Source organism: Physcomitrium patens, chromosome 7 (assembly GCF_059467195.1).
Source record: "Physcomitrium patens ecotype Gransden chromosome 7, ASM5946719v1, whole genome shotgun sequence".
NCBI lineage: Eukaryota > Viridiplantae > Streptophyta > Bryopsida > Funariales > Funariaceae > Physcomitrium > Physcomitrium patens.
The window spans coordinates 4,659,831-4,687,429 of NC_143416.1; the positions used below are offsets into that span (position 1 = coordinate 4,659,831).

The 27,599-nt window shown below is 41.5% G+C and overlaps 4 protein-coding genes across 11 annotated transcripts; 2 read left to right on the forward strand and 2 right to left on the reverse strand.

Annotated features, from left to right (window-relative positions):
- Positions 1–1,449: 1,449 nt before the first annotated feature.
- On the reverse strand, positions 1,450–5,621 carry LOC112284900 (uncharacterized). 2 transcript variants are annotated; one of them, XM_024525255.3, is made up of 11 exons: positions 5,345–5,621; positions 4,497–5,016; positions 4,025–4,162; positions 3,725–3,910; positions 3,377–3,508; positions 3,119–3,237; positions 2,774–2,912; positions 2,424–2,553; positions 2,254–2,333; positions 2,007–2,141; positions 1,450–1,872 (listed from the first exon to the last, which is right to left on the reverse strand). In XM_024525255.3, the coding sequence occupies exons 2-11, from the start codon at positions 4,944–4,946 to the stop codon at positions 1,630–1,632; spliced, it is 1,752 nt and encodes a 583-aa protein (XP_024381023.1). In that variant the 5' UTR covers positions 4,947–5,016; positions 5,345–5,621; the 3' UTR covers positions 1,450–1,629. The 2 variants fall into 2 exon arrangements, with proteins under 2 accessions (XP_024381023.1, XP_090107909.1); XM_090251783.1 differs by lacking the exon at positions 5,345–5,621 and adding an exon at positions 5,201–5,292.
- A 166-nt stretch (positions 5,622–5,787) lies between these two features.
- On the forward strand, positions 5,788–7,831 carry LOC112284901 (uncharacterized). Of its 2 annotated transcripts, none has more exons than XM_024525258.3 (4): positions 5,788–5,976; positions 6,209–6,498; positions 6,684–6,846; positions 7,019–7,831. In XM_024525258.3, the coding sequence occupies exons 1-4, from the start codon at positions 5,963–5,965 to the stop codon at positions 7,635–7,637; spliced, it is 1,086 nt and encodes a 361-aa protein (XP_024381026.1). In that variant the 5' UTR covers positions 5,788–5,962; the 3' UTR covers positions 7,638–7,831. The 2 variants fall into 2 exon arrangements, with proteins under 2 accessions (XP_024381026.1, XP_024381025.1); XM_024525257.3 differs by having other exon boundaries at positions 5,817–6,078.
- A 923-nt stretch (positions 7,832–8,754) lies between these two features.
- On the reverse strand, positions 8,755–14,487 carry LOC112284898 (uncharacterized). Of its 5 annotated transcripts, XM_090251782.1 has the most exons (4): positions 14,165–14,278; positions 13,623–13,717; positions 10,761–12,449; positions 8,755–10,417 (listed from the first exon to the last, which is right to left on the reverse strand). In XM_090251782.1, exons 3-4 carry the CDS (start codon positions 12,393–12,395, stop codon positions 9,017–9,019), a joined length of 3,036 nt encoding a protein of 1,011 aa, XP_090107908.1. In that variant the 5' UTR covers positions 12,396–12,449; positions 13,623–13,717; positions 14,165–14,278; the 3' UTR covers positions 8,755–9,016. The 5 variants fall into 5 exon arrangements, with proteins under 5 accessions (XP_090107908.1, XP_024381016.1, XP_090107907.1 ...); XM_024525248.3 differs by lacking the exon at positions 13,623–13,717 and having other exon boundaries at positions 14,165–14,487; XM_090251781.1 differs by lacking the exons at positions 13,623–13,717; positions 14,165–14,278 and adding an exon at positions 13,885–14,143.
- A 1,744-nt stretch (positions 14,488–16,231) lies between these two features.
- Positions 16,232–27,438, forward strand: LOC112284607 (ubiquitin C-terminal hydrolase 12). 2 transcript variants are annotated; one of them, XR_002970461.3, is made up of 33 exons: positions 16,291–16,638; positions 16,905–16,965; positions 17,591–17,741; positions 17,830–17,987; positions 18,175–18,440; positions 19,145–19,363; positions 19,462–19,570; positions 19,837–19,952; positions 20,075–20,173; positions 20,359–20,468; positions 20,717–20,791; positions 21,053–21,131; positions 21,354–21,500; positions 21,621–21,701; positions 21,788–21,907; positions 22,018–22,140; positions 22,334–22,417; positions 22,612–22,700; positions 22,810–22,918; positions 23,100–23,168; positions 23,291–23,401; positions 23,632–23,687; positions 23,942–24,119; positions 24,239–24,340; positions 24,460–24,531; positions 24,708–24,773; positions 24,963–25,028; positions 25,239–25,325; positions 25,478–25,591; positions 25,714–25,788; positions 25,965–26,051; positions 26,232–26,330; positions 27,072–27,438. XR_002970461.3 is itself a non-coding variant. In XM_024524552.3 (32 exons), the coding sequence occupies exons 1-32, from the start codon at positions 16,612–16,614 to the stop codon at positions 26,271–26,273; spliced, it is 3,348 nt and encodes a 1,115-aa protein (XP_024380320.1). In that variant the 5' UTR covers positions 16,232–16,611; the 3' UTR covers positions 26,274–27,438. The 2 variants fall into 2 exon arrangements, 1 of the variants encoding a protein (XP_024380320.1); XM_024524552.3 differs by having other exon boundaries at positions 16,232–16,638; positions 26,232–27,438.
- The last annotated feature ends 161 nt before the right edge of the window (positions 27,439–27,599 follow it).

Here is a 27,599-nt window from a genome sequence, read left to right on the forward strand (position 1 = left end):
TCCATATTTAAAAATAATTAAGTAATGAAGTAGTAAAAAAAAGTTGATGTCATCTCTAAATATAATGCAATGATTTTATATAAAACTTTAAAACTATGTTACATATTTCTTTAAATTAAGTTCTTTGTCCAACCAAAATACTTCAACTTTATTTGATATTAGAAGATTATAGATAAAATATTACTATATATATATATATATATATATATATATATATATATATATAGTATCTCATTTTTGTCAATATATTGTGATTTTGGCAACAAATAGATGAAATAAATATTTTTTGAAGATATTGTTGAAATTTCATTATTACATAGGTCAACTGCTTATTTATTTATAATAAACCATTATTTATTTTTATGTTATTTTTAAATATCTTATTTATAATTTGTCTTAATTAATTAAAGTGTATTAATTGAATGTTAAGATTCTCTATAAGTCCAAAAATAACACATAGCATAGCCTTTAAGAATATTTTTGTAATTAATAAAAAATTAATAGAGTCACAGAATAGTGAGGGAACTAGCTTTGAATAAATATAAATTAAGTTTCTTCTTAACCAATGCTATTCCTTATTGTTCATAATATTCTATAATTTTACCAACTCTTTTTAAGTCCACAATTAATTTATTCCTTCAACATTCAACTTCATGTTGACTATTTTGTTTACTTACCTCATGCATATGTTGTTGTTGAAAAAAGACTCAGTAATTTAATTGTCAATTATATTCATCTATAATTCTATATATAAGAGTACTTTTAGTATGGTTTGTTTTCATATCTTTTATAATTCCTTTATAAGCCCTCTACTAATATTAAAGACGTATTTTTAAACTTTTGTGGAGAAATTTGTTTTGTATTTGTTCATTTAAAGAAAATACTATTAAATAAGCACATATATACATATATATAGGAATGGAATTAATAAAAGGAAAAGTGCAAAGATACATCGAGCTCAAGCCTCATTTTCTTGCCTATTGCATTGTGTTGGTTATCTTTTATTCAAGTTCATTCGGCATTTTGAACCATCTGCCAATATGGGTCTTAGCCAAGCGAGTAATCGGAGCGTTGAAAAAGAGTGAATACTTTTACCGCAAAAAATAAAATCTGTTGACGATCTATAAACAAATAAGCTGGTACCAACTAATAGTTTTGAAATCTCTCTGAAAAGTCTACACATGCCGTTAGTCCAAACGTGATACTTGCCGAGGCTCTCCTCAACTCCACAATTCAAGGAACCGTACTTGAAACAGTTGTGGACGCACATCAGATGCATGCAGATTGATATAAAAATATCAAAAAAGAATGAGCGAAATGTGCTGCATGAAAGAAAAGGGATAATCTAATAAGTTGTGTGCTTTGACCGGCAATTGGGCACGTGAAGCAACTCTTGAGAAGGCATAATCAGTCCATGAGTCAAGAGTACACCAAAGCTAGTTCCCTCACTATACTGAAGTCGAAATTTGTAAATTAATGTGTTCAATGTTCAATCAACACAGTTTTGTCTAATCTGCTTTTTGGGGCTCTTTGAATCCTATTGAGAGAGCCTTCGCATACAAATTCTAGATCCTCAATCGTCAGTGGAACTCAAAATCACGCAGGGCTAATGCTCCACAAGTTCAAGACTCAAAATAAAGAGCGAATGTTGCTAAGGTGGAGCCATCCATCCCACTTCAAGGGGTTCGCATCGGGGCTGAGCATATAGAAAGCATAAGCTATGGCGGCACCAGCTGACAACGTCAATGTAGCACTTGCACAAGAAGGGAAGGTCGATAGCCTGTTCAAAATAGCTTTGCAGTGGCCATCCGCAACCTTTGCCTGACCCAGCAAATCGTGGTTCTTTTGTGTGTCTTCCAACACATGCTTGTGCTGCTTACACAGAGAAAAAGAGGTTAAATCCAGTATAGACGTAGGACCTCTAATAAAATCGAAAGGTGATTTATGATCTTGAAAAACGTGACAGAACTACCTAGCACTGATCGTTTATTTTACTATATACTTACCTTCAATCTCAAAGCCTTAACAGTCTTCTTTAAGTTCATGAATGGTGCAAGGCGTTGAGAAGCTTCTTTCCACTCATGTCTGATGTAACTCAGCACGCGATTACTTGCTTTCAAATTCTCAAGATGCAACTTTTCCTGCATCAAATAATCACAAATAAATACGAGCTTGTATATTGAATACTTCAAGCAACAGTAAAAAGCTTCTGTGAAAACGTTCACTTAAGACTCAGGGGTAACAAGTGCATACCCATTGTTGGTAACAGTCACTGTTTTGTGACAAGCACCAGATGAAGTTACTGCAAGCCTCCTGTGAAAGTGCCTCCACATCTGCATCCAAAGAGTGATGTGAACAAGCAGAACTCTCGATGAATTAAAACTTTGCAGATACAATGTCCTAGAACCAGAAGAAACACCTACCTTGTGATAAGGCAGCGACACTAAGAGGTAGAAGCTGCTGAGCCACTGGTCGAGTAGTTTTGCTATTCTGTAACCCTGCTAACGCAAGCTCCTTAACTATGGGGTACACAGCCTGAAACCTATCTGCAGCCTGTATCATGTACACGATATGGTGTCAGGGTCGATTAAAAAGGATTTGAAAAAAAATCGCTGCAGTGCAGTCAGGTGAAGTGTTCGGGGGTAGCATGGGAGCCCTAAATCAATTTTATTGGGACGTTAAGTCGGGTAAAGAGGCGCTACAAAGATTCCCCGTAAAATCTGTCTGCAGCAACTGATCACATCTGAAGTTATCGAGTGAACACAAACTGTACCTTAGTCCGAGCAGACTCAGTAGGAAAGGAAGCCCGCATCACAGAATCAAGAGATGCAGCTGGCACTAGTCGTTCTCCTTTCCTCGAAACCCCATTAAGGAGTACAGAACGAGCTTTCTTGGGATCTACCAATACCACACTGCACCACAAATCACGACAATTGCTTAGACAATGTCACTCCAGATTCGAATGTTCAATATTCTTCGCATATGACTAACAATCTCGCAAACTACATCCACATATCAGATAAAGGGCCCGATCTCAGAACACGGAACAGAAATTCTAAAAGCTAAAAGAAGTGATGTTCGCAACCAGAACTGACGAAGATGTAAGAGTATCCCGCACCTCTCAAGAAATTGCAGCGCAGTGTCTCGCAAGACAGGCGTACTAGACTTCCCCACAGCGAGAGGCAACAAATTGTGCACCCACAAAGACATCCCTATCACCAAGTCTCCTTGAGCAGCCTGCCAATCATCCCGAGTGAAAAAGGTTAACATTACAATTGCGAAGTACATGAAAATACATTACGGCTAAGTGACATTCGACGTTACTATTAATCATGACTGAAGATAGCATCAACTATTTTACGAGCTGATTTCCTACCTGACCGTAAGCCCAAACCAATGTGGGAAGTTGATCCAAAGCTTGAAATTGGTTGCGCACTGTTTGGGCTTGTTGTTGTAGGATGTCAGGCCTCCTTCTCAAAATTATGGCCAGTAAAATTAGAACGCCTACCTACATTATTTTCGAACCGAAAGTCTGTTAATAAGCGAATTCGATTCGTTACTAACTTTTGCAAATTGAAAAACCTCTAGACCCATGAATTACAAAAAAACAAAAAAAAAAAAAAAAAAAAAAAAAAAATCCAAGGATAACTTCAGCATCTCAAGATTGTATTACCCTCCACCAAAACAGCTTAAATAAATGATGTACTAAACGCCTTTCTCTTACCTTGGTTTTCTGTGACGGAGGTGCTGAATGCTTAGAGCTCTTGTGAGAACCAGCGTGTGCATGTGCATCATCGAGAATCTCTTTCAAGATCCACACAATAAATTTACATAAAGCATCTGCAGGCCTTTGAGATAACCAATCTGCCAACATCTTGTTCAACGTGTCGGGTACGTAGCAGAGGGGAATCTGCATTGATTCGACCCACATTCAGCACTAATCACACTGAAGATACCACCAGCACCAACTCCAAATCACCCAAAGAACTCAAACTGATACCCCGGCAGGGAGCATATACACTACCTCCAGTGACTTAACGATAGGGGTTTCACGAAGAATTTTATTCCATCCAAACTGAGCAGTGGTTACAGATGAAAAAGCACGGCCAAAGTAGTCGGCGCAACGCAGCAGTTGTATATCAGGGAGGCTCGCAAATGATTCCTGAATAAACACAAGACATGTTGCCAATAAACAAAAATCAATTGAGTATATAACTACAGGCAACAAAAGCATTCACTATCATAGGTGCTAGACACTGGGGGACTTCAATACACAATGTTCGTAGGGTTTGAATCTCTTAAAGCTTTCAGCTGTGAGATGTTAAATTCACTTTGTTGCAGTCCTTTCAGCCTGTTATACCCTCCTTCGAAAATGAAGCAACTAATTAGTGGTTCCAACGTCTCTACACAATCATTCTTCGGATAGAGATGGGCCGCTGTAAAGAAAATGCAACACCCTACACCATTCTGAGGTTGGGTGTGAGAGAGGGACGCACCGAAATGTCAGACAAAAAGGTGGCCAGATCGGTAGAATCTATGGCAGCTGCGGCTTCGGCGACGGAAACTTTAGGCTTTTTCGGCTTCTTGGCTTTGGGTTTCTTAAGCTCAGTCTCCTCAACTGTTCCCTCCGTCTTGGGAGCCTCCCCATCGTCGCTATCCTCTTCATCCTCAACACCCGCGGCTAAGGCCGCAGCGATCCTGGCATCGCGTCTCGCCCGCCGCTCTTCCGCTTCGATCTCTAGGGCTTGAAAAATCTTCGAATCTGACGTCGACTTGGAGGAGCCATTATTACCATCTTTTCCACCCTTGGCTTTTGCAACCTCCAGGCGTCTCTGCTTCTTAGGATTCGTCACCATCTGCCACCCGTGGTCTAAGTAACCCCCGCTGGTCGCATTCGCATTCCTGCCACCATTGCTGGTTTCTACGCCCGACCCCTCGATCGCCATCTCCTCTGCACAACGCCCTCAAACTCGCACTCAAAGATCAAATGTTCCACGCCACCTCAGGATTCTACGCCTGCAACACCACAGACAATGGAAATGGCACCAATCAGATGTGCGACTCACCAACTTGGCAGAGAACCGTCGCTTCCCTTCAAAACCCACACAAACTAGGAGGGGGTAGGTTTGTATTTTGAAATAAATAAAATAGTTTCTCCCAACGCAAATTCACAACTATTTCAACTACCAAACTCTCTCACCCTCAGTACACTAACAAGCCAAGACAACTCCACAGCGATCAACCTCCAAGCTCGAACCAAAGAACAAACGCTGACCCAAACCTGCTCTACCATCGGACATATTCCAGAAGAATGCAAGAAACCCAAACATTGCTAGATCCGCACCTTTCCTCTACCATTGACAACACTCCAGACCAGTCGATGATCTCAGGTAATCCGATCTACGACAACGTCGTGAAGACAAGGCAGCACAGCTTCACTTGCGGGGGGCATGCACGACGGATAGCAAATTGCTCACGCGCTTTCGAACAAGTCCAGTGGTAGGGGGGTGGGAAAAAACAATATAATACTGGAGGGGAGTGAGGAAGCAGGGCAACCCAGCTACTGAACGACGAAGGAGAGCAAGAGGCTGAAGATGTAGGCCCACGAAGTATGGCATGTCGAAGGAAAAAAGAGCCAAAAAGCTGATCGCAGGCCCTCTTACGCATCGATCCGGACGTGGCAATCCGCCATTCGTTGGGTGGAAATTGAAGGACGCCGAGTTGGCACCACTTGCTGACGTAGATTTGGCTGCCATCTTCTTCCTCCGAAAGGACCATCAACAAAGCATTGTTGTCCCAAGACTGATCGAAGCTTTACCTTACCTGGGGAGCTATGAAGTCTCAGTTTTGAACAGTTTTTCCTTGGAAGCCTCCTGGATGATTGCAAACCCATGTCACCATTTACACCGCAGTTTTCTCTTCTCGCCTAATTCGTAGGTTACGGGTGGAAGGAGCAGACACCATGGCTACGACTCTGTATGTGTCTGCTCCCTGCAGTTGTACTAATTCTGCTTTCGAATTCATTCTTTGCAGCTTCTCTTCCGGAGTAGTTAGGCCGTTTCTGCTCGTCAAACAAAGGTGTTGCAGCTATGAAAGTTTTAGCTGCAAGCAATGGTGTGAGAGTTGATGATAATTGAGGGAAATTTCACGCGAGCTGTGGGAATTGTATGGAGGATGTACAGAATTGATTGTTGGAAATGGAGTGCAGGTTTGCGGCGTGTCCTTGCCAGGCATGGAGCAGCTGCCGTGGTAGTTTAATTTCAGAGGTAGGGATGACTTCGTCAGCTTCGATAAGCTCTGGGGGTATGATTTCAAGAGGCAAAGTAAGAGGGTTTGGCGCGATGGTTGGAATGTCAGACGATTTCCACGAGGGGAGACGAAGGTTCGAGAGCTCGAAGGAGGAGACACACTGGGTATTGAACAGACGGCAGGTGCTGCTTGGAAGCCTTTTGACGTCATATCCCCTTTTTGTAACACAGGGCATGGTTGCTCTCGCGGGTAAGTGAATACGTGTGTCCTTCTACACTCCGTGCACCAATTTTAGCGGTGGATTTTTCACTGAATTTGTAGATTCAAAGTCTCTATTGTATTTATGTTCATGATGGGCAAATGTAGGACAATGGAACCGATGGTTTGCTGACGAGGTGATCAACTCACTGGGAGATTCTTGGAAATAATGTCAGATCTGACACAAGAGCTTGAAAGCAGCTCCTCGGCTGAGACCCAGGAGTCTGCCGAAGTTGACACGTTTGGGTTCGATGGACTCGGCAGCAGGGAAGAGGAGTACGCGGTTGGCAAAGTTGTGGCTCTGGCACAGGCCGGCGATGGGGCAGTTCTCTTTCTAGGGTGGATTTTATTTGTTTTTTCTGCTTTCATTTCGTGATGTTTAGTACTTCAATTGTCACTCGACTGCTGTATTTCTATTACCTCAAATTCTTCCCCAGCTGTAGGAATTTGATACAACAAGGCAGTGTAAGAATTGAAATTTCCATCTAAAGCAGATTGTTGCTAATTGCAGGGTGGATGGATTTGACCTACCTCTGCAAATGGTCGTCGGAGCTGCAGAGGCTATGGCCATCTTGACAGCAGCCCAAGACCGGCGAAGCCGCAGGCCAGTGACACATGAAGCTTGGGGCTCTTCGCTTGCTGCCGTTGGTTGGAAGGTAGATCACGTTACCATCACCACCATGGAGAGCGATGTGTTCTATTCCAGACTAGTGTTGGCTCTGGGTAAGAGTCTGGATAAGGAAGCAGCTGAAGTGTCCAGGAATGATCGATTCCGCAGCGTCGACACGCGTCCCTCTGATGCCATTGCGCTTGCCTTGCGGTGCCGAGCCCCTTTGTTTATCAACAAGAAAGTGGCAGAGGAAGCTGTGGGCGCGTTGATCAAAGGAGCTGACCCAGTTAAGAGGCCCTCTGATCCCCTCAACCAGCCAGGATTACAAGCTAAGTCTGCCATTGACACCTCTTCCAACAATTTCTTGGACAGATTTGCTTCGCAAGCCGGATCAAATCGCGAGCCACTCTGGAGATCTAGTGACAATGATTCATATAATGATATTGTACATAATTTTAAACCAATTCATTGGAAGAGTCGAGGAACACTCAAGCTGTACCAGTCGACTCTGTATGTGTAAACTGTCAGCTCTTGAAAGTTATATGCAATTAGAAGATCAAATCAGTCGTTTGGCATTCATGTGGACAGCCATTGTATATGTACTTCTAGTTCAGATTTTTTGATAGTCTTGCATGAGCCCGATGATGCATTGAATTGTGTTTAAAACGGTATGGGCTTAACTGTAATTAAATTCAGCTCATTTGTTTCTGGCAATGGTTACCTTCCTATTTGTAATCTGGTAAACATTTTAACGGAGTATGTGAGACCCCATTGAGATAAGGGAAATAATAATAACAATGGTGATTGTGATGAAGAAGATGAATGGTGCCCTGGAATAGCAGTAATTGTGCACTTGAAGTTGATCGTAGCAGTATCGTACTGGGAACAGTCGATGTGCAGATGAGTATTCAACAGCTTGTTGGAACTGTTTCTTACGTGTTAGGCAATTGTGTGCAGCACTGTGAAGGATGAAAGGTTGAGTCTCACTACTTCCTAATATCATCCTTTGGACCAATCATTAGAAATGTCCTTTCTGAGTCGAGCTTTTGTGAACATTAGTGAACTAAGGATGTGGAAAAGCACGAATGAATCTTCGAAGTCCTGGGTTTTCAATCATTTTTGGGGTCCTGAAGTAAATGCCAAGCGATGTCTACCCTACTTTTTTTCCAAGCCAGTGGTAATGGTTCTAATGTTAACTACGCCACTGCATTTATACGAAATCGAAGAATAAACGTGTAGATTCCAAACTGATAATAAGGTAATACTTTCACTGTGTTAACTGATGAGTGTGGAGATCCGCTGCAGGTTGATATACTCAGTAATTCGATTAAACAGTGTAATTCTGAAAGCTACATCAATAAAGGAGAACATGCACAAAGTAATGATTAACAAAGAAAGTCTCTTCGTTTGAGGGTATACATAGATGGTGCTGAAAATGAGGGGAAAATCCTCCCTCAGCAAAGAGACATTCAAAATATGTGACCTCTGCTTCAGAGGTGAAGAACTTAGCTATCCGAGGACTTGCAACGAACTACGTCCTGTTCGCTTTGTCCCAAAAATAGAATAAGTCGATCACCATTGAAGTAGATATTCATAAATGTTGCCAAAACCCATAATAATGTAAATCCTAACAAATGTAACAAAATAAGCCATAAAAAAATTTAAATGTTATCTCCAAATGTTGTAGGGTTGGCAGAGTTACTGTCAATAAAAAAATATACCTGTCAGCCACAGCTGATCTAAGTACCCAGTGTCCAGAAATATATTCACAAGGCACATTATGTCTATACAAGTAACCAGGGTTTTCCAAACCTCTCGATGCATTCTGGTTTTAACTAAATATTGAGATCGAACGGATTAAATCTCAAAGTGGTTGCTGGAACCATTCTATGACAAAAGCTAAGAATTTCCTCCTTGGAGCATGGCAAGAAGGTCAGAAAACTCTTCGTCATCGTCGGTGGGTGCCGGGGGATCGGATCCATAGGAATACACCGAAGGTCCAGCAATGCCACTAAAGAAAGATTGTGAAGGGCGGTCGATTATATCCTTTACAAAAGACGTACCATTAGAGTATGGAATAGAGGAGCCATACATAGAGGAATGGTGACGTCTATGGGAAGCACTCGAGGGAGGAGAAAAGCTATGTGAAGGAGATGGAGAGATAGAGCCTGGACCAGAATATAACAAGTAAGGGTTTCTGTCCAATCCTGTATCTAATAAGACACTACTCTGGGGAAATAGAGGACCAAAGTTGTGGAATTGGCTCTGGTAGTTCTGCACTGGGACACTATGTTGACAATCGAGGTGATTGTTTATCTCAGATAACGGTAAACTTTTGCTCTCAGTACCCTCCTCAGAGGACTTACCGAGCCAATCTACACCCGAGGGTGAAGCAGACCAAGCCCGCTGAGAAACTTCCGAAGAAACAGGCGCCAGTTCCTTGGACCTGGCAATTACAGGGCTGGAAGGATCCCACGTAGGCGAATTGGAAATGGACATGGGTGGAATAGGGGAATTTGGCTTAATCAGATCCTCACCATAATCCACCCGGGCCATAGCTTGTTTTACCTCCACTTTTTTTCCTCGAAATGGTAGACAATGTCGTTTAACTGCAACATTGGCATCTTTTGGATCGTTGAAGACAACAAACCCAAATCCTCGCGAGCGCACGTTCTTGTCTGCATCTACACAAGAAATAACTACTGCATCCACTACCTTCCCGAATTCTGCTTCAAAAAATTCCCATAAATCTTCTGACTGTATAAAGTGAGGCAGACCTCCAACAAAGACCTTACGAGCACTGTAATCATCACCTTTTTCGCTGCCTGTACTAGACCCCATAGAATTAGCACTAGATGGTCGTATGTCGATTCCAGGAGGTGGCCGAATATATGTAACAGCAGAGGAAGGTGCTCCTCGAAGTTCTATCATGCCATGAGCGAATGTGCATTTAACTCCATGAGGACACTTTCCAGTTTTATCATGATGAGTACAAAGCTTAGTCTTGAAATTCTTTATTGACTGATCGCTTCCATCATCACTCTGACTTCCTCCAGCCCGCTTGTCTAATCCATTAACCCTTGCAACACCAATTATTTCTTCCCCTGAGTGGACAAAATGGCATTTGCTGCCCCGCGCACAACCGTCGCTTGATGCAAAGAAATGGCATGCCACAGTTTTATATTGAGGCAAATTTACCGATTCCTTGCCCCCTAAAATATCTATCTCACCTCCTAGAATGAGGTCCCGATTGTTAATAGATAGTGCTTGAGTAGATAACAAATCGAAAGTATTTCCATCCTGCGGGAGAGTAACAGATATACACTTGAGAACAACGATAGTAACAGTTAATAAGCCAACGGAAGTTACTTCGAGCCCAAGTCAGATTTCAAACATAATATTAACCACATTCTAAGTTGTGAAATAAAAACGAATCTCATACTTGAGTAATCACCATCATTATGGTCTCAAGAGAGTAGGTGGAAGGTGAAAAGTAAATTAAGACAATCTATACAATCTTATTTATCAGAGGCATATACTGTCCAACGCCTAATCGAATACATTATGGTACCCTCTAAACCACGCCTAGACTTCAAGATCGTGATCAAAACGATAATAGTCAGAGGCATCAAGAAGTTCACACCTGAGTTGATTGGTGAAAGCCAAAGGCGTCTGCAATGGAGGGAAATTGCGTCTGTGATTGTATAGCCAAGGAATGTAAAGGAGAACTCGAGGAGACTGCACTTATGAGTATAGGCTTGAAGCTCTCCCAGGTGTTGTCTTTCAAAACTTTGTCATCTTGCAGTAGAAGGACTCTCATTTCAACAGACAGCGCCAGTTGTATTGGTTTCTGGTCACGTTTACTTGCAACATTGCGATTGGCACCATGTTTGAGCAATAGGAATGTGCAGGTAATATGGTTGTTCTTCACGGCATAATGAAGAGGAGTTTCTTTTGTAATCGCCAGAACATTAACAACACTTGAATCCTTCTCCAGTATAAAAGAGAGAGCTTCGAAGTGTCCATGACCAGCTGCTGTGTGTACTGGGGTTGCCCCCAACTTGTTACCAGCTTTGACATTTGCTCCAGCCTTGAGCAATCTCCTAACCACCTGACTATTTACAGTCCGTCTGTTTACAGAAGTGGCCTGACGAAGAGCCCAATGTAGGGCAGTGTTACCAAATGAATCTTTGTCATTAACTGGTGCCCATGCATTTAATAAAAGACAGACAAGGGCTTCATCATTTGCTTGAGCAGCTCTTAGGAGAGGAGGAAGATGCGAACTCTGTGCATGACCTGATAAACGTGGGCTAAATAGAAGTACACACTCCAAGAGTTTACGCGCTATCTCACACTTGTACTCTCCATCATCTCCAGCAGGTGATGAGACATTATCTGGAGGGATAGAGATTGTTGACTGCTCAACCTCACTCTGGCCACTCAAGGTCTTCTTAAGCTTGCTGTTGATCAAATCTTTAGCCACCGCTTCTGGCGCTGTGATTGACTTCTTTAGTGACTTAGTGGCAACTTCCTCCCATTCACCTGAGTCTAGAGTATAACTAAGTCTTTGAAAACTTTCATCCCATTTGCTAAAATCTTTCAAATTGCCACTATCTGAAGTCCCACTTTCCCGATCTTTCAGGCGCTTTAACGTGTCATGTCCAAGGCTCATATCTAAATCGCCGGAACCTAAACTGTAAAGACTGCTGCCTTCACCCTGCCATAAATCGCCAGACTCCTCATTTGCATAAGATTTACATTTAGCACCCAAATTATTCAAAATGCATGAGTTCGAGTGCGCTAACGCCATTCCTAACACCAGATCCACGATCGTCCCTTCAGCAGCATCATCCAATTCGTCTATCTTTCTACCGGAGAAACTGACCACTGGAGCCTCTATCTTTCTAGCCAAAGGATTCATGGCAGGTTCACCTTGTTTATAAATTACATTAACCATGGTATCTACCTTTTTCCCAGTCAAACCCACACCACCATCAGATTTCTTAATGGGATCATTAATCTTGGGGGTTTCCTTCTTCAACGCCGAATTGAGAATCGTTCTTCCCCCGTGTAATAGTAAAGCCACCACCGCCGGAATTTTCAGGCCCTGGACCAGCTTAAATGCAATCGAAAGTAGATGATTCTTGCATTTCCCTTCCAGAGAAGGTATTAAACTCAAATCCTGTTCACGAACCTTATCAACTATTTCCTTGGCAGGCGTCGAAAGGTCCCAGTCCAATCTGATGCTCAATAGAGCTTCCTCCAATTTTGCACCCATCGTACCTCCGCTCAGAGATTTACCGAACCACACTCTTTTCAACACTGTTCACACCTGGAATCCGTAGTTTCTTCTTAATGCAACCACATATGATATTCAAGATAAATTTCTTCAAAAGACCTAGCTTATTAACGGATGCAAAGCACATGCATTACCTTCACAATTCCAACATATATCTTTCTTACCATAGCATAACTAAGTGCATGGTGTGTGCTACTACTCATCCACGTCTATAAAAGCACAAAGTCAACCTCAACCACTCGTACCCAAAATCTTCTGACACAATTACTCAGAAGAACATGCGTTCGAACGTTCATCGCACAATAAGAGTTGACATCCAGGTGCCACATTTCAAAAATGACACAATATCAACCCAAAAAAAATGTCAGCTACTTAAACTGATCTATAAGTGACTTCACAAGGAGCTTCTTACGACTTTCACAATAGTACTACATCAACAGCAAACCTAACTGTGTTTTATTCAGCAAATTGAGCAGCAATGATCATCAATCTCTGGAACCATTTCTGCTCGATCTCTGACCTAGCTCTTTCTTAACTGAACAAGCTCCAAATCAGAACTACAATCAAAAACGTCGCATACACTATGGAAAAAACAGACTACTTTTCGGTAACAAGTGAAGCTTCTCAATGCTCTAGACAACCTGAAACACAAAATCAACAACGACAATTCACACCTAACAGAAGTGCTCAACTTCTGAAGTCTGCAAAGAATGCCCTTGGGTGAACTTTGAATATGCGATTCTGATAAAACGTACATGATATACCACTCTCGATCCCTGCCCACTATCAAGCATATTCCTAGCCAAGCATAATCGTGTAATCCCATGCCGACTAAAAGCGCTTCACCTCTCTTAAAACCTATCTGGATTTGCAAGGTATCGTCTTTCTCTACTTCAACTAAACGCTATCTCAAAGCTTTAAAAAAGCATGTTGTTTTAACAAACTTTTAACGTCATGCCAACACAGGCTTGGAATTACAATTCCCACTTTTCAGTACTCTGTAGTGCACCTTCTCGAATACTGACGAAGTATGATTCGATGCCTGTCGGCATTCTCCTACGATTGCTTCCGAAAATACTCGGTTGCAACTGATCCACCCTATAATCCCTATGCCGATAGTAAAGCAGCCCCTAAGCTACTAATTTGAATGGTATACCCACTCCCGATCACCCAGAGCACAAATTAAAGTTTCAACGAAGCCCTCACCGTAGTCGATCACGCCACTACGCCATTTTACAGATACTCGAGCAAACGAACATCCGAAATAGCACCCCTCCAACAAGAAATCCACCTCCGAGAAGCTATTGCAGTAAGCGAACACCGCATCATCAACATAAATCCTCTTAACACAAAAGAAGCAACAAAGCAAAAATTCGCATCATATCTTCCCCACTCCCCCCAATATATATATATATATATATATATATATATGATCAAAATTGGTCATTTAATCGTATTTTTAAAAAACCTGATCACCAGCCATGTAACCTTACGCATTCATGACCGCTTGATTACCCTCAGGTCTGCTCCACAACACCTCCACAACAAACTGACAGATCAACCCGCCACACCATCTAGCACACCCTTCCACCTCGTGCCTTCCTTCCCACTCCCAACCGACAACTTCTCCGAAACCATAAGGAAGATCAAAACCTTGTGGGATTCCAAAATGCAGTATCCATGAGCTAACAAAGAAGAGGGCAGGGAATACGAGATGGCGAGAGAGACGAGCACAGTGTGTGACGAACCTGGATGAGCAGCATCATCGCTTGAGCCACGGCGACGTTGGAGCCACGCCTGCAGACGCAGCAGCGCACAGCCGAGACAAAGCGCGGAGACAGGGAGAGACCTGGCGGAGACCCGGATGTAGTAGGGGGGGGGGGGGAGGGGGAGGAGGGACACCAACACCCCAATGGTAAAATGGTAGGGCCTCTCTCCGCTCAGCAGCACTCCTTGCTCCTCTACAGCGGGCTCCGTCAAACAGGAGCACGGCGCCAGTCTCTCGCCCCTTCTCCTTCCCCCTCTCAGTCTCCTCGCTCCTCGTCGTCGTCGTCGTCTCCGAAACCTCGCTGCTAAGCGACTCTGATCCTTCCGCACATGCCCCCCCTCCTACACCCGACGTCGACGACGGTGTGTTGCCGGGAAAAGGGCCACGTCGCTCTAGAGGTCTCCACGTCACTCCTTATGGGGCCATGTTACTCCCAAAGTCTCCATATCACGTTTTCTGGTGCCATGCCACTCTCAGAGTCACCATGTCACTTTTTATTTGGCCACGTCACACTTCTCCACGTGGGGCTGGAATGGAAGATGATCTGACGCTGTCCACGAATAGTATTTTGGGTTTGATGAAGCTGGATTTAGTGTTGCGCTGGATTTAGTGTTGATTTCAGGGCTCTTGGGTCGGAATCATGCGAGTTTTGGTCTTTCTTAGTTTTTTCTTCTTCTTTTTTTTCTTTTTTTTCATTCTTGTGTTAGAGGAGGTGATTCTATTGCACCAATTTTTACTTAAGCAGCTTGTTCTGTGTTCAAATTTCATTATGTGGTGACAGCGATTTTTCTTCAGAACTTTGTTGTGTGTCGTTTTCGATTCAATAAGAAATGGGTGGGCTTTTAGACGTGAATGGGTCTCTAGAAAGTGTGGATACTTAATCGAAAGGTAAAAGAAGTAAATCCTTAAAATCCATATCTGATTATTGTTAGTTTGAAATTGATTTATCACTTCAGTGCTGAGCTTCATTTTACTGTCATTTGCAAAAATTAAATAAACAAAGAACAGCAACAACAACAACAACATCCATCTCAGAATTTAACTATGATTCATTGAACATTAATTGTTGTGTTCTTAATTTTGAGACGAGATTTTAGGTCTCCAAAATATAAAAACCATATGCCTTTTATGACTTTTTCGTGGCCAAAAACAAAAGTAACGTTTTAGGAATACGGTCAGTGCTTCAGTGCGTCAGTGCTTCAGTTTTCCCATGAAAAGTTGATCATTAATTAATAAATATCTCTTTAAATACTTTGAACCAATTTTGATTGTAATATACTCTATCTCTTTTTATTATTTAAAACTGTTATGATTAATAGTCAACTCGAATATGGCGCAAAAATATAATGATGCAGTAATTTCAAGTATTGTTCCAGTGTTTTCTTTCTTTTAATTATATAATATTAAAATATTATTGTGTCGTATTTGTTGGTTTGCAGTGTAGTTAAAAGGTGCTTTTACTGTAGAAGTATCAATTATGATAACTCATATAATTTCTTTTGAATATATGATGTCAAGGTTTTCAAATAATTATGTTTTTAAGAAATTATGCTATTGTCTTGAATTACGTTATTGTAATTGGTATTTTCAATTCATACTAATATGGCCAACTACTTCACGTTTACAAAATGTATTTCTACAAACTTTGTGTTTCACTCAAAAATATCTTAACGTAGAGAAGAATATTCACCGTGCTTTTATCTTATGAGAAGTTATTTTTGAAAATATTTTGAAAAGTTACTTTTTGTTTTTGGCCACGAAAAAGTAAAATCTGCGAAGACCTAAGTTTAGTGGGAGGAGAGACGGTAAAGAGGGGAATTGTCAGCCAATTTTGCTGTTGTTGTCGGGACTGACCGAAGTGCCCGCGGGCAGAGATGGAGGGGGTGGATGAACGTGGAATGGGGCACAAAGGGGAGGAGAAGGAAGGGGACGGAGAACGTTCGTTCATTTGTTCGTTCGTTCGAGAGTGTTTTCAATGCAGAAGGGGAGTATTGTAGTCACTGACATAGCATTGCTTTGTCGAGCCTGTCCTCTCTCTCTGTCCCTCACTTTTTTCTCTCTCTTTTTACACTCTGTCGAAGACCTCGACATTCTTATTCCCATTCCCCTCGTTCCAGGCCCTTCTTTTCTCGGACCCTGTCTCCATCGCCATTGCCAACACTCTACGTTGCTGCAACAGACGCGGCAGCAACCGACCGATGCTAAGGGAATTTCGTGATGGGATGCGCCTCGTGGAGTAGGAAGCGCGGCGAGTGACAGAGTAATTTTCCCTGCGAATCAGCTTAGGTTTTGGTGGTGGACGGGGTTTGAGTAGGAGAATTAGAGGCAGATCAGCGCCCGATCGCGAGGCGGTGATAGGCGTCAGGAGTGGTGCGCGCGCGGAGAGATTGGAGACTTGCCTCTGTGGGAGTGTCGCTCGCCACCAGAATGACTGTCATCGCGGCACCGCCTGAAGTATGTGTTGGTTGTTTTGCTACCTCGCAGGATGTTGCCGTAGGTTTGGCTTCTTGGACGTTCTTGTCGTGGTGGTCGTCATTGGATTAGGGGTGGTTAGGGTGTGGAGCTTGATGAGGATGTAGGGGTTGTGGTAATTCTGACGGTGACGCGGAGGATTGGCCGGGCAACGAGCGACGGGATGGTCGGGGTTGGGGGATTGATAAGGGATCCGGGTTGGATGTTCTGCTCACGCAAGATGTGTGGTGCGATGATTGATGTGGCAGGAGGACGATGATATGTTGGTGCCTCCCCAGGACTTCAACGACGTGATTGAACCGATGGAAGGTGTGCATCATGAGACAGTGTTGTTGATGAATTGATCGGCACGTTAGGGGGGGTACCCTTTAGGCTTCTGGATTGGGAGGTGCCATGGCACGCAATGCTGTGTGGATCTGTCAGGGTTTGGAGCTAACGTAGTCGAATAGGTTTTCTGTAGGGCAATCGTTGGTAGATGACGCAGAATTTTGTTACCGCGTAGATTCTGGTGCGCTTGGTTTTCGTTAGTGTGCACACTATACTGTGTGGATCTCAAGTGATTTTTGCCTTCATTTGGGCATAGCATGGCTCATCTAATATCATCATTCCCGACAATTTCCGCACAACATCCATAGTGTGGATCTCTACTTCTCGAAAAATTTGGTCGAAGTCGAATCTATGCAATTGAGTGTTGATCTCAAGCAATCGGGGTTCTGTGATGACATTAGGCCCATCGAACCACTTAGAATTCACGCTTACATGACTTTAGCCCCTTGCTGTCATTCTTTGGACTGAAGTCCTTAGTACCTATTGAGCAATGAAATGCGTTTACCCTCCCTCAGGAGAGTTTCACATACAACATTCGTACCCCTGAAGGAGGTGGAATTTTTTGCCTTGCATCAGAAGCGGTGCTCACTTTTACGTTGTTGTGCAGTGGTAGGGCAAGGAGAAGGTGTTGTTACTGTGGAGAATCAGCTTGTGGATGATCCTCAGACGGGAAAATTCACGTGGCCAATAGAGAATCTTTCGAAAATTAATTTGAGAAAGCATTACTCAGAAACATTTACCGTTGGTGGTTACAAATGGTACGCACTCTACGCCGTATCTGCATTCAGCTTTCTTTTTGCGAGTTTGAGGGCGGACAGCTTAGAGAGATCTTTTATGTCGTTGCAGGCGGGTGCTGTTATTTCCGAAAGGCAATAATGTGGATCATCTTTCGATATACTTGGATGTTGCTGATTCTGCACAACTACCCTATGGCTGGAGCAGATTTGCACATTTTACTCTTGCCGTTGTAAATCAGATTGATCCAAAGTTGACTGTCAAGAAAGGTTCGTATATAATGTCCTCTTGCTGCCATAAGCTTTCCTCTTTGGACGGTGCGGTTATCGCAGGGCATGGTTTATCTGCTTATCTTGTTTTAGGACTTGGTTAAAGCTTCACGGGAGGTTCGTTGAAGACAGGACAGTAGAATCCTGTGGGACAAGGACTAAAGGGCACTAGTGGCCTCATCTGCAGATACTCAGCATCAGTTCAATGTACGTGAAAGTGACTGGGGATTCACATCGTTCATGCCTTTACATGACTTGAATGATCCATCACGAGGTTTCGTGGTGAATGATACTCTTATTGTAGAAGCTGATGTGAATGTTCGTAAGGTGGTTGATTATTGGGCGTACGATTCGAAGAAGGAAACAGGATTTGTTGGGTTAAAGAATCAAGGAGCTACATGCTACATGAATTCTCTCCTCCAGACATTGTATCATCTGCCTTACTTCCGGAAGGTTATTTTCCTGTCAATACAGAAATCATGGTTGTGGTTAGAACCTTTTTTCAGCAACTCAGTTTCAGGAGTCTCGGATTCTCTTTCGGTTCAGTACTTTAGTACGTTTGGTTCAGATATTTTACCTTTGTGAATGACCAGAATTTGGCGGTTTTAAAAATCAGCTTTCTAATCCCCGGTTTCACTAATTGTACCTGATGTTGCAGTCAAGTTTAGTAACAAAGTAAGCTGGCATTAAATATAGCCCACACCGGTTCAATTTTAATCAAGGTTCGATTGTGTAGTACCTAGTTCGTCCATATGCAGGATCATTTCCAGACCCTGCACGAGTGCAGATGCAGTTCTCCTTAGTGATTGCTTGGTGGTCTTTATTATCAACGTCCTTTTTCGGGTGATGTTTAGATGGGAAGCCAACCTTGCACCACCCATGTCATTTAAACAATCACAATCAAAGCATATTTTTTGTGTAACAAACGTGGTCTATTCAACGAGTGTCTTAGGCTCTCTTATTGCGTGGTGATTGTCACTGTTCAGCCCCTAGGAGATAATTTGTTTCCTGCTAATTATTATCATCCGATTTTTTTTTAGTTTTTAATTTTTATAGTACTTAAATACATTTTTTTGCTTTTTAGCAGACATGTTCCGTGGTGTCCCATTAATGATGATTTCACTTAAATTTGTTTATCTTGATTTTCTCGAATGCAGGCCGTGTATCATATGCCAACTACTGAGAATGATGTTCCATCCAACAGCATTCCTCTAGCTCTGCAGAGCTTATTCTACAAAATTCAGTATAGTGACACTAGTGTTGCAACGAAGGATCTTACTAAGTCTTTCGGATGGGATACATACGACTCCTTTATGCAACATGATGTTCAGGAGCTCAATCGAGTTCTCTGTGAAAAGTTGGAAGATAAAATGAAGGTATGGAAGAATTAGTTCTAGTCTTGTTTTCTTTTCTTTCCTGAGTTGCGTCGTATGTGATCTTAACTTTGTTGTGGTTCTCACCTGGCCTTTCGCAGGGTACCGCTGTTGAGGGCACAATTCAACAACTGTTTGAAGGTCATCATATGAACTACATAGAGTGTATCAATGTTGACTACAAGTCAACACGCAAAGAGTCATTTTATGGTACGGTTTCACAGTTTCTGTTTGAGATAGGGTGGGGATCTTCGTATGTGATCTTAATTTATTACGTAATAAATTATTCATTGACCGTTGTCTGAGTTGAAAAGTGAAATAAAAATTCGTTGGAGGCTCGAATTGATCGTGCTGATAGTCCGGATTTGTCTTAGAATGTGGGCATATCCCTTCTCGTGATAGTAGGATAATTGGGAATCTTCTTGATGCTTTGAGCATTGCGAATTGTTTATGTGTATCTTTGGTGTACTTTGCAGATTTGCAGCTTGATGTGAAAGGGTGCAAGGATGTTTATGAATCTTTTGACAAGTATGTCGAGGTAGAACGCTTGGAAGGCGAGAACAAGTATCACGCAGAACAATTCGGATTGCAGGTGCTGAATGCGCTGCACCTTTTGAATCAAATTGATGCTTGAACTTTACTGATCTTCTGATCATGATTATGAATTGTATCTGTAAACCCTACTTCAACCAATTTGGGGCACGTACATTGCAGGATGCAAAAAAAGGAGTCCTATTTATAGACTTCCCCCCTGTTCTTCAGCTCCAACTGAAACGGTTTGAATACGACTTCATGCGAGACACAATGGTGAAGGTGAGGAAAGGGGTTTTCGAACCATGCAATATGCAACATTCGGCTGGTATAGCTTATGTATTGATTGTGCATATTATTTAGATGAAGGACGTGTGTGTGTGTGTGTGTGTATTTGCTTTGTTTTGGTTGGTTGGTAGTCACTTTTTTACTACTGATTACCTTTGAACATTATTTATGTGATGCAGATTAATGATCGCTATGAGTTTCCTCTGCAACTAGACCTGGATAGAGAGAATGGAAAATATCTCTCTCCTGATGCTGACCGCAGTGTGCGAAATTTATACACATTGCACAGGTGCGGGGCTTGAGTTTCACCTCATGATATTTTACGCAAGGAAAGATGTTTCTGTGGATTAATGCTGATATCTTTCGTAGTTTTTATCTATTTTTAAATGTTTTGATAGATTGAAATTTAACTTTTTTCATTAAGTGACATCAGAATTGATCTGAAGTAGGAATTGATATACTCACTTTTTAAATGAATTACTGGCGTGTTTTGATGAAAGTTTTTGTGCAACGCGTGTCTTGTTTTGCTCCTGGCAGTGTACTGGTCCACAGTGGTGGGGTTCATGGTGGTCATTACTACGCTTTTATTAGACCCACGCTCTCTGACCAGTGGTATCTATTCTCATTGGATCTTATTGTTTTCTCTCTGTGCTTGTATGAATCTTGTTACATGTGCATGCATTAGCTTGTATTTTTTATTTTGAAATCAGTTGAATTGGTAGTGTGATCGAATCCTAGAGGGTAAGTTTTACGGTTATTGTAGACTATGAGAGTACCATGAGAATCTATTATTTTACTAGTGTGAGGATGTAATAGTAGATCGGTCTTGAAACCCTTCGCCTGTTCTGTGCTGACACGCATAATTGCGAATAGGTTCAAATTTGATGATGAGCGAGTTACGAAAGAGGAACTCAAGAGAGCTCTTGAGGAGCAATATGGAGGGGATGAGGAGGTGTGTATCACGATGTTTATCTTTTGTTGACTTTATCTCATTTATTCTTTTATTGTTAACTAGTTATACTATTTTTGGTGTTGATGGTAGTGGAAGTTGTGATTGAAGAAGAGGGTTCCGATTCTTGCGATTGTCGTAAGTTGAAGTATGAGAATGCTCCAGCTTTCACTTATGCGGTTATCTTATCTATTTATGGAAGAAATAAAATTATTTTTCTCGCAGCTTCCACAAACGAATCCGTGTTTCAATAACACGCCCTTCAAGTTCACGAAATATTCGAACGCATACATGTTGGTGTATATCAGAGAGGCTGATAAAGACAAGGTTGTTTGTAATGTGGATGAGAAAGACATTGCAGAACACTTACAGGTAACTCTACTGTAGACAAACTAGCTATCATTTGGTGGCCTGTTTGTTTATCTCATTTTCGTGTAAGTGTTCATTGAATTTCTAATTGTCTGATTTGCATCATGTGATTTATCGATTTAGATAAGGTTGAAGAAAGAGCAGGAGGAGAAGGAACGGAAGAGGAAGGAAAAGGCTGAGGCCCACCTTTACACTATCATAAAGGTAAACAATTAACTGTATGGTTTATTTTTTGGTTGTAGGAAGCCGTAGCTTCAGAGTAATTAATTATTCGTTTACGTTATGTATAGGTTGGGCGCGATGAAGATCTCCAGAACCAGATTGGAAAGGACATTCATTTTGATTTGGTGGATCATGAGAAAGTTCGCAGTTTTCGCATCCAGAAGCAAACGCCTTTCACGCAGTTCAAGGTATGTCTTCTCAGAAAGTTTTACATCCGTTTATAAGCACTTTTACTGATAGGAAACATAATGTAGTGTCTTCGTTGAATCATTGAGCAATCGTGCACCTACAATTGCAGGAAGAAATCGCAAAGCAGCTTGGCGTCCCTGTTGAGTGCCAAAGGTTCTGGCTCTGGGCAAAGCGCCAAAACCACACATATCGTCCTAACAGACCACTAACTGATCAAGAAGAGGCCCAAACTGTAATTCCTGTTCCGATGAGTCCTATTATGCAGAATTGCACTCTCGATTGTCTTCATGCTTTTATGAATGCAGTTTATTTTTTCTGGTTGCAGTGCAGTTTTAGCCCAGTAGGCAGTCGTTGCTCGTGAAGTGAGTTGTGTAGCCTTTTTTTTTTAATAATGCTTGTGATCTTGTCTTTGTATTGACATCCAGGTTGGGCACTTGAAAGAAGCCTCCAACAAGGCTCACAATGCTGAGCTAAAGCTCTTCTTGGAAGTGCAGCGCCTCCCTGGTGCAGTATGTCTCTTTCATTTGCATGAAGTGCCATCTTAAGTCTCTTTGCGCTCCAGTTGATTATCGTATTATTCTTATATTATATCATATTATTGTTAATGTATACTTGGTCATGTGGCTTTTTGTCTGAATATTGTTGAGCTTTCAGAAGCGAAGTTCTCTCAACCGATTTCTCCTGATTTGTGCTTTTATAACAGGATTCAGTTCCCATACCTCCTCCAATCAAAACAAAAGAGGACGTGCTTTTGTTTTTCAAACTGTACAATCCTGAGAAGGAGGAATTGCGGTAATGTTCACCTTTCTAGTTTTTTTAGCTTGATCGTATTGATCCTGAGTAAGCACATTAGTTACTCCCATAAAATTCATTCTAATTGCTCTCAGAGTTGTCTTTGCAGTTATGTTGGTAGATCTTATGTAAAGGCGAGTGGTAGACCAGCCGATATCTTGGAACGGCTGAATGAGATGGCTGGCTTTCCTCCGAATGAGGAGATTCAGTTGTATGAGGTATCTTGGTTTTGTAATTGGTGAAGTTTTTCATGATATATCTTGTTCTGTAATTCTTTAGATGTGGAAAAACTTGGTTTTGGATATTCACAAATTATAGCATATTCATCGTTAGCATTCTGAGTAGTCACCATCATTATCTGCTAGGTTTCGCTATCCAATTCAAATTTCATTGTTGCAGGAAATTAAGTTCGAACCTAATGTCATGTGCGAGCACATCGACAAGAAATCTACCTTCAGGGCCAGCCAGGTGAGCTATCCGTCAGTGCAATTTTGGTTGATGATTTAGACTACTAAAAATTGATGGCGGACAGGTATACCGTGTGATATTTTAGGAAGCCTCGCTACTCAAAATTGTTGATTGTTGTGCAGTTGGAGGATGGTGATATCATCTGCTACCAGAGAGCTCTAACAAGGGGAGAAGAAGATGTTTGCCGGTATCCTGACGTCCCATCGTTTTTGGAGTATGTTCGTAACCGACAGGTATTACGCACGAATGTAAATGAGTCACTTGAACGTATACTTTGTCCTATGTTTTATCCGATAGACTATATATATATATATATTATCGTTGAACTGAACGTTGTGTGTAGAGTGGGATCTTAACATAGCCCTGAGACCTTGAATCAGATGGAATGGCTTTGATGTCTTCTGCATTTTTTAAGTTCTTCTGAGCCTTTTCTCACACTAACTTTGGTGTGTGAATTGGGAAGAATGTGCACTTCAGACGTCTGGAGAAACCGAAGGATGACGAATTTTGTTTGGAATTGTAAGTCTCCTAATCTGGTTGTAGTGTTTTTTATATTTTCTTTTATTGTAGGAAGTTTGGGGCGCGATGCCTTAAAAATCTTGCCTTGGGACATTGGGTGGGTCTGAAGGTATTGGCTAAGTTTATTATTGCTTTTTCCTAGCTCCTTTTATGGTGTGAGTCCAGTTTTTAGGCGTGTGTGCTAACAAATATCGAGAAGTAGCTCTTTTATCTGTGTTAAGATGTATTGAAAAGTTAAATCTTGTACTTTGTAGGTCAAAGCAACACACATATGATGATGTGGTTGAGAGGGTAGCAGAGAAAATTGGTCTGGAGGATGCATCAAAAATCAGGCTAACATCACACAATTGCTACTCTCAGCAACCAAAACCACAACCTATCAAGTATCGTGGCGTTGAGCGGCTCAGTGATATGCTCGTACATTATAATCAGGTACAAAGGATGTATGCATATGTCTAAATGATCAAATGTCTCTTGCAATGCTGGAGTGTCTCTTAATATTGTATTAAATTTGACAAAACATCCTATTGGATTCCGCGTGGTGTTTGCAGACTTCAGATATCCTGTATTTTGAGACGTTGGATTTGCCACTTCCTGAGCTTCAGGGCCTGAAAACCCTGAAGGTGGCTTTCCACAACGCTAAAACAGAAGAGGTTTGTTCGCGTATCTCTGTTTTTTGAGGTTTTTGAATGCCCAGTTTTGACGCTGCTGGTTCAGGTGGAAAGCATGTGAGCTCTTTTCATTTTCTAACCTATCTTGCAAGTGCATGCAGCTTTCAGTTCACAATATTCGGCTTCCCAAACAGAGCACGGTTGGGGATGTTGTGAACGAACTGAAGGGGAAGGTATTTATTTTACTTTTTCTTTTTATTTGAAATTTCTTCGGTGCACGATCTCGTAGTATCGCTTCCTCGATGTGCATGTTGGTAATTACAGCACCTGTTCTATCATTCTTTACACGCAGTTACTACTTCTGTATTCATCTCTTGTGTTGTTGTGTTTGTCTTCATGTTTTTCGAAGGTTGAACTTTCGAGTCCAAGAGCAGAGCTTCGCATTCTTGAAGTATTCTATCACAAAATTTATAAGGTTTGCTACAACTTGTTTTCTTTTATGGGATTGGTAATTTAGATTGACCAATCCTAGGTGAAATTTTGAACCTAATGAAATTCTCAATATTAGGATATTGTATAGTACTATTCGAGATTTCTTGATAGTGTTTTTAGACATAATCAATAGCATTTAATAGTTTTCTGTGTAATAATTTGTCTTTTTCAGATCTTTCCTCTTAATGAGAAAATAGAGAATATCAATGATCAGTACTGGACCCTGCGAGCTGAAGAGGTATTTGGCATGTGTCTCCATCAGAGTGGAATTATTTTTGGGTGTCACTATTGTTTCTTTACGTGTAAACTTGGTAGATTTTAATGATTGGGAAAGAATGTTTTGTGTGATTCTGTGTGTGGTTAGCATGTTTATGATTTGTAAGAATGTCATCAGTGTGCGAAGAGAACTAGCTGATTTTTCGGCGGTGGATATGTCTGGATTCGATAGGTTCCTGACGAGGAGAAAGAACTCGGTCCCCAAGATCGTTTGATTCATGTGTACCACTTTACACGGGATGCATCACAAAATCATATGGTATGTATTGTTCTTTTTGATGTAAACATTCTTGTTTGTAAACTTTGCAGACTTGGGATTGTTGCTGGTAGTGTGTATCGTTCTAAAGTTTTGAACATTTGGCATGGTAAAATTTCAAGCTGATCAAATGTGTTCACATATCTGTTCTGTAGGTTCAAAATTTTGGAGAACCATTTTTTCTCGTAGTTCGTGAGAGTGAGACTTTGGTAGAGGTGAAGGGACGCATACAGAAAAAGCTGTTGATTTCTGATGAGGAATTTTCCAAGGTAAATAGATCCGCGTTTGTTGCACTTGGTGTCATTTTTTTTGTGTCCTTTAACTGGAATCTTTGACCGTGTAGGTTCCTATTTAGCTTATGAACCAAGTTTCAACGTTCCTATTTGTGCAGTGGAAGTTTGCCTTTCTTTCACTGGGTCGACCTGAGTATCTTCAAGACGGCGATGTAGTTGCGGCTCGTTTTCAGGTAATCTAAGGCAAAATGATCTATCCTGTTTAATCACGTGATTTCTTTGATAAGGTATTCAATCACGTTGTTAGATTAATCATGACAAGTTAAGTGTGTTGATTTTATACGTTCGAAGTCCCTACATTCTTCATTTTCTGACGGAGATTGACTGGATTTTTTGGTATGTGTCTCAGAAACGAGACACATACGGTGCATGGGAACATTATTTGGGGCTGGAACATACTGACAGTGCACCTAAGCGATCACACACCACAAACCAGGTTTGTTGCTTTGTCAATGTCTACATTTTTCTTTTTTTAGAGAGTAAAATTCAGTTTGGGGGCTAATTGTGTGCGTCTTTGCGTCGATGTTTCATGAATCATTTTTGATCTTACATTGTAAGTGGTGATGCTGTCGTGAGGTTCTTACAACCGACTTATTGCGTTGTTGAAATTTTGCAGAACCGTCACAATTTCGAAAAACCTGTAAAGATCTATAACTGACGAGCTACTTGTGGGTATCTACAACAAAATTGAGGATAGAAGATGAGTTTGATTTGGGTATTGCAGAACACTTTATTCAGATTCCTTGCAATAAGGCAGTGATTATGTGGTGTGTTTTGCTATAATTCCACAACGGAAGTACTCAGAAGAACCAGCAGGATGAAGAATAACAAGCTTCTACTGTAACTGGAATTCACTCGAATGTGGCCTACTTTTATACCCATACGTAGTGGTATATGTGCGTATTTGTTGAGAGTACTTGTGCCATCGCGCATCCTGCAGAGTTGTAGTGGTTCCTTGTATCGAAATGGATTCTTATCCAGTCTTTCATCCGAAGCTTATAGCTATACATGAGACTTAGCCTCAGTTACGGTGTTCTTAGTTGATCAACATGCGGTTTTCTTTTAGGACCTTCGGCGCAGTTCGTCCATGCAGAATAGTATGGCCACATAGCCGTTCAGTACACCCCTTGTTTTATCTCGTTCATCTTGTTCCATTCAGTTTTATCCCAACTTTTTACTGTTAGATCTAGAGAGTCGTAAATGTCCGTGTTAAGGTTGGCTTCTGAAAGCACGTGTGCAGATTTATTTTATGTGTTTTTGAATGATTAGTGTTGCAGTGTTCGATACTACTTTTTTTGAGACTAGGTGTACCCCTCTTTAATTTTGGAGTAACTGAGATAATTAGTAGTGTTTTGCTTTTATGTGTAGCGTTTCCCTTGTTTCAGGTTTGGCATACACTTGTAGAGATTATGTATCGTTCTCATACTGCTGATAAACCCTTCCGATTATGTGTCAGTGGCAAAGGCAACACCAGCATCTGGTTACTTGAAACAGAGTGATAAAATTGACGAGACTCAGACTGAAGTATCCAAGGGTGACTCGTAAAGCAATATTGTTTACTTCCCAGCCAGGAAGGATGGTGCTCTCCAAAGTGGTTCTGGAAGTGGGTAGAGGGATGTGCAATAGCGGTTCTGGCCCCCTGGGTGCTTGTGTACTGTAGTGAACTACCGGGATAGGCTCTTTTTTTCTTCAGAGGCAGATTTTCAAATGGAATGCTATCTATTTTTACATGTCATGGGGTCTGCTGGAAGGTGTATTTCAAAGCCACTCATGTATTACTCGGCAATTTCTCACGGATTTATGTGATTATCCAGGAATGTTCATATCTGTTTTCTTGATTGTGCCTGTTTTGGTTATACTATGACTTAGCACCCTTATTTCTCTTAATTTTCACCATGCCAACATATCTCACCTAACTGTAAATAGGGGCTGCATTGATACTTGTCATGATTATTGGTTAGGATACTTGAAAATTTGTTTTGAC

What these genes read in the sequence shown, in the direction of transcription:
- LOC112284900 (XM_024525255.3), bottom strand. Translation starts at nt 4,946, where the DNA reads ATGGCGATCGAGGGGTCGGGCGTAGAAACCAGCAATGGTGGCAGGAAT. An exon ending in TGTCGCTGCCTTATCACAAG is followed by an intron (nt 2,334 to 2,423) that starts GTAGGTGTTTCT and finishes CTTTGGATGCAG; the next exon opens with ATGTGGAGGCACTTTCACAG. An exon ending in TTAAGGCTTTGAGATTGAAG is followed by an intron (nt 1,873 to 2,006) that starts GTAAGTATATAG and finishes CTGTGTAAGCAG; the next exon opens with CACAAGCATGTGTTGGAAGA.
- LOC112284901 (XM_024525257.3), top strand. Translation starts at nt 5,963, where the DNA reads ATGGCTACGACTCTGTATGTGTCTGCTCCCTGCAGTTGTACTAATTCT. An exon ending in GGGCATGGTTGCTCTCGCGG is followed by an intron (nt 6,499 to 6,683) that starts GTAAGTGAATAC and finishes AAATAATGTCAG; the next exon opens with ATCTGACACAAGAGCTTGAA. An exon ending in GGGGCAGTTCTCTTTCTAGG is followed by an intron (nt 6,847 to 7,018) that starts GTGGATTTTATT and finishes TGCTAATTGCAG; the next exon opens with GGTGGATGGATTTGACCTAC.
- LOC112284898 (XM_024525248.3), bottom strand. Translation starts at nt 12,395, where the DNA reads ATGGGTGCAAAATTGGAGGAAGCTCTATTGAGCATCAGATTGGACTGG. An exon ending in GCTTTCACCAATCAACTCAG is followed by an intron (nt 10,418 to 10,760) that starts GTGTGAACTTCT and finishes ACTCTCCCGCAG; the next exon opens with GATGGAAATACTTTCGATTT.
- LOC112284607 (XM_024524552.3), top strand. Translation starts at nt 16,612, where the DNA reads ATGACTGTCATCGCGGCACCGCCTGAA. An exon ending in CCCACGCTCTCTGACCAGTG is followed by an intron (nt 20,792 to 21,052) that starts GTATCTATTCTC and finishes AATTGCGAATAG; the next exon opens with GTTCAAATTTGATGATGAGC. An exon ending in AATATGGAGGGGATGAGGAG is followed by an intron (nt 21,132 to 21,353) that starts GTGTGTATCACG and finishes TTTTTCTCGCAG; the next exon opens with CTTCCACAAACGAATCCGTG.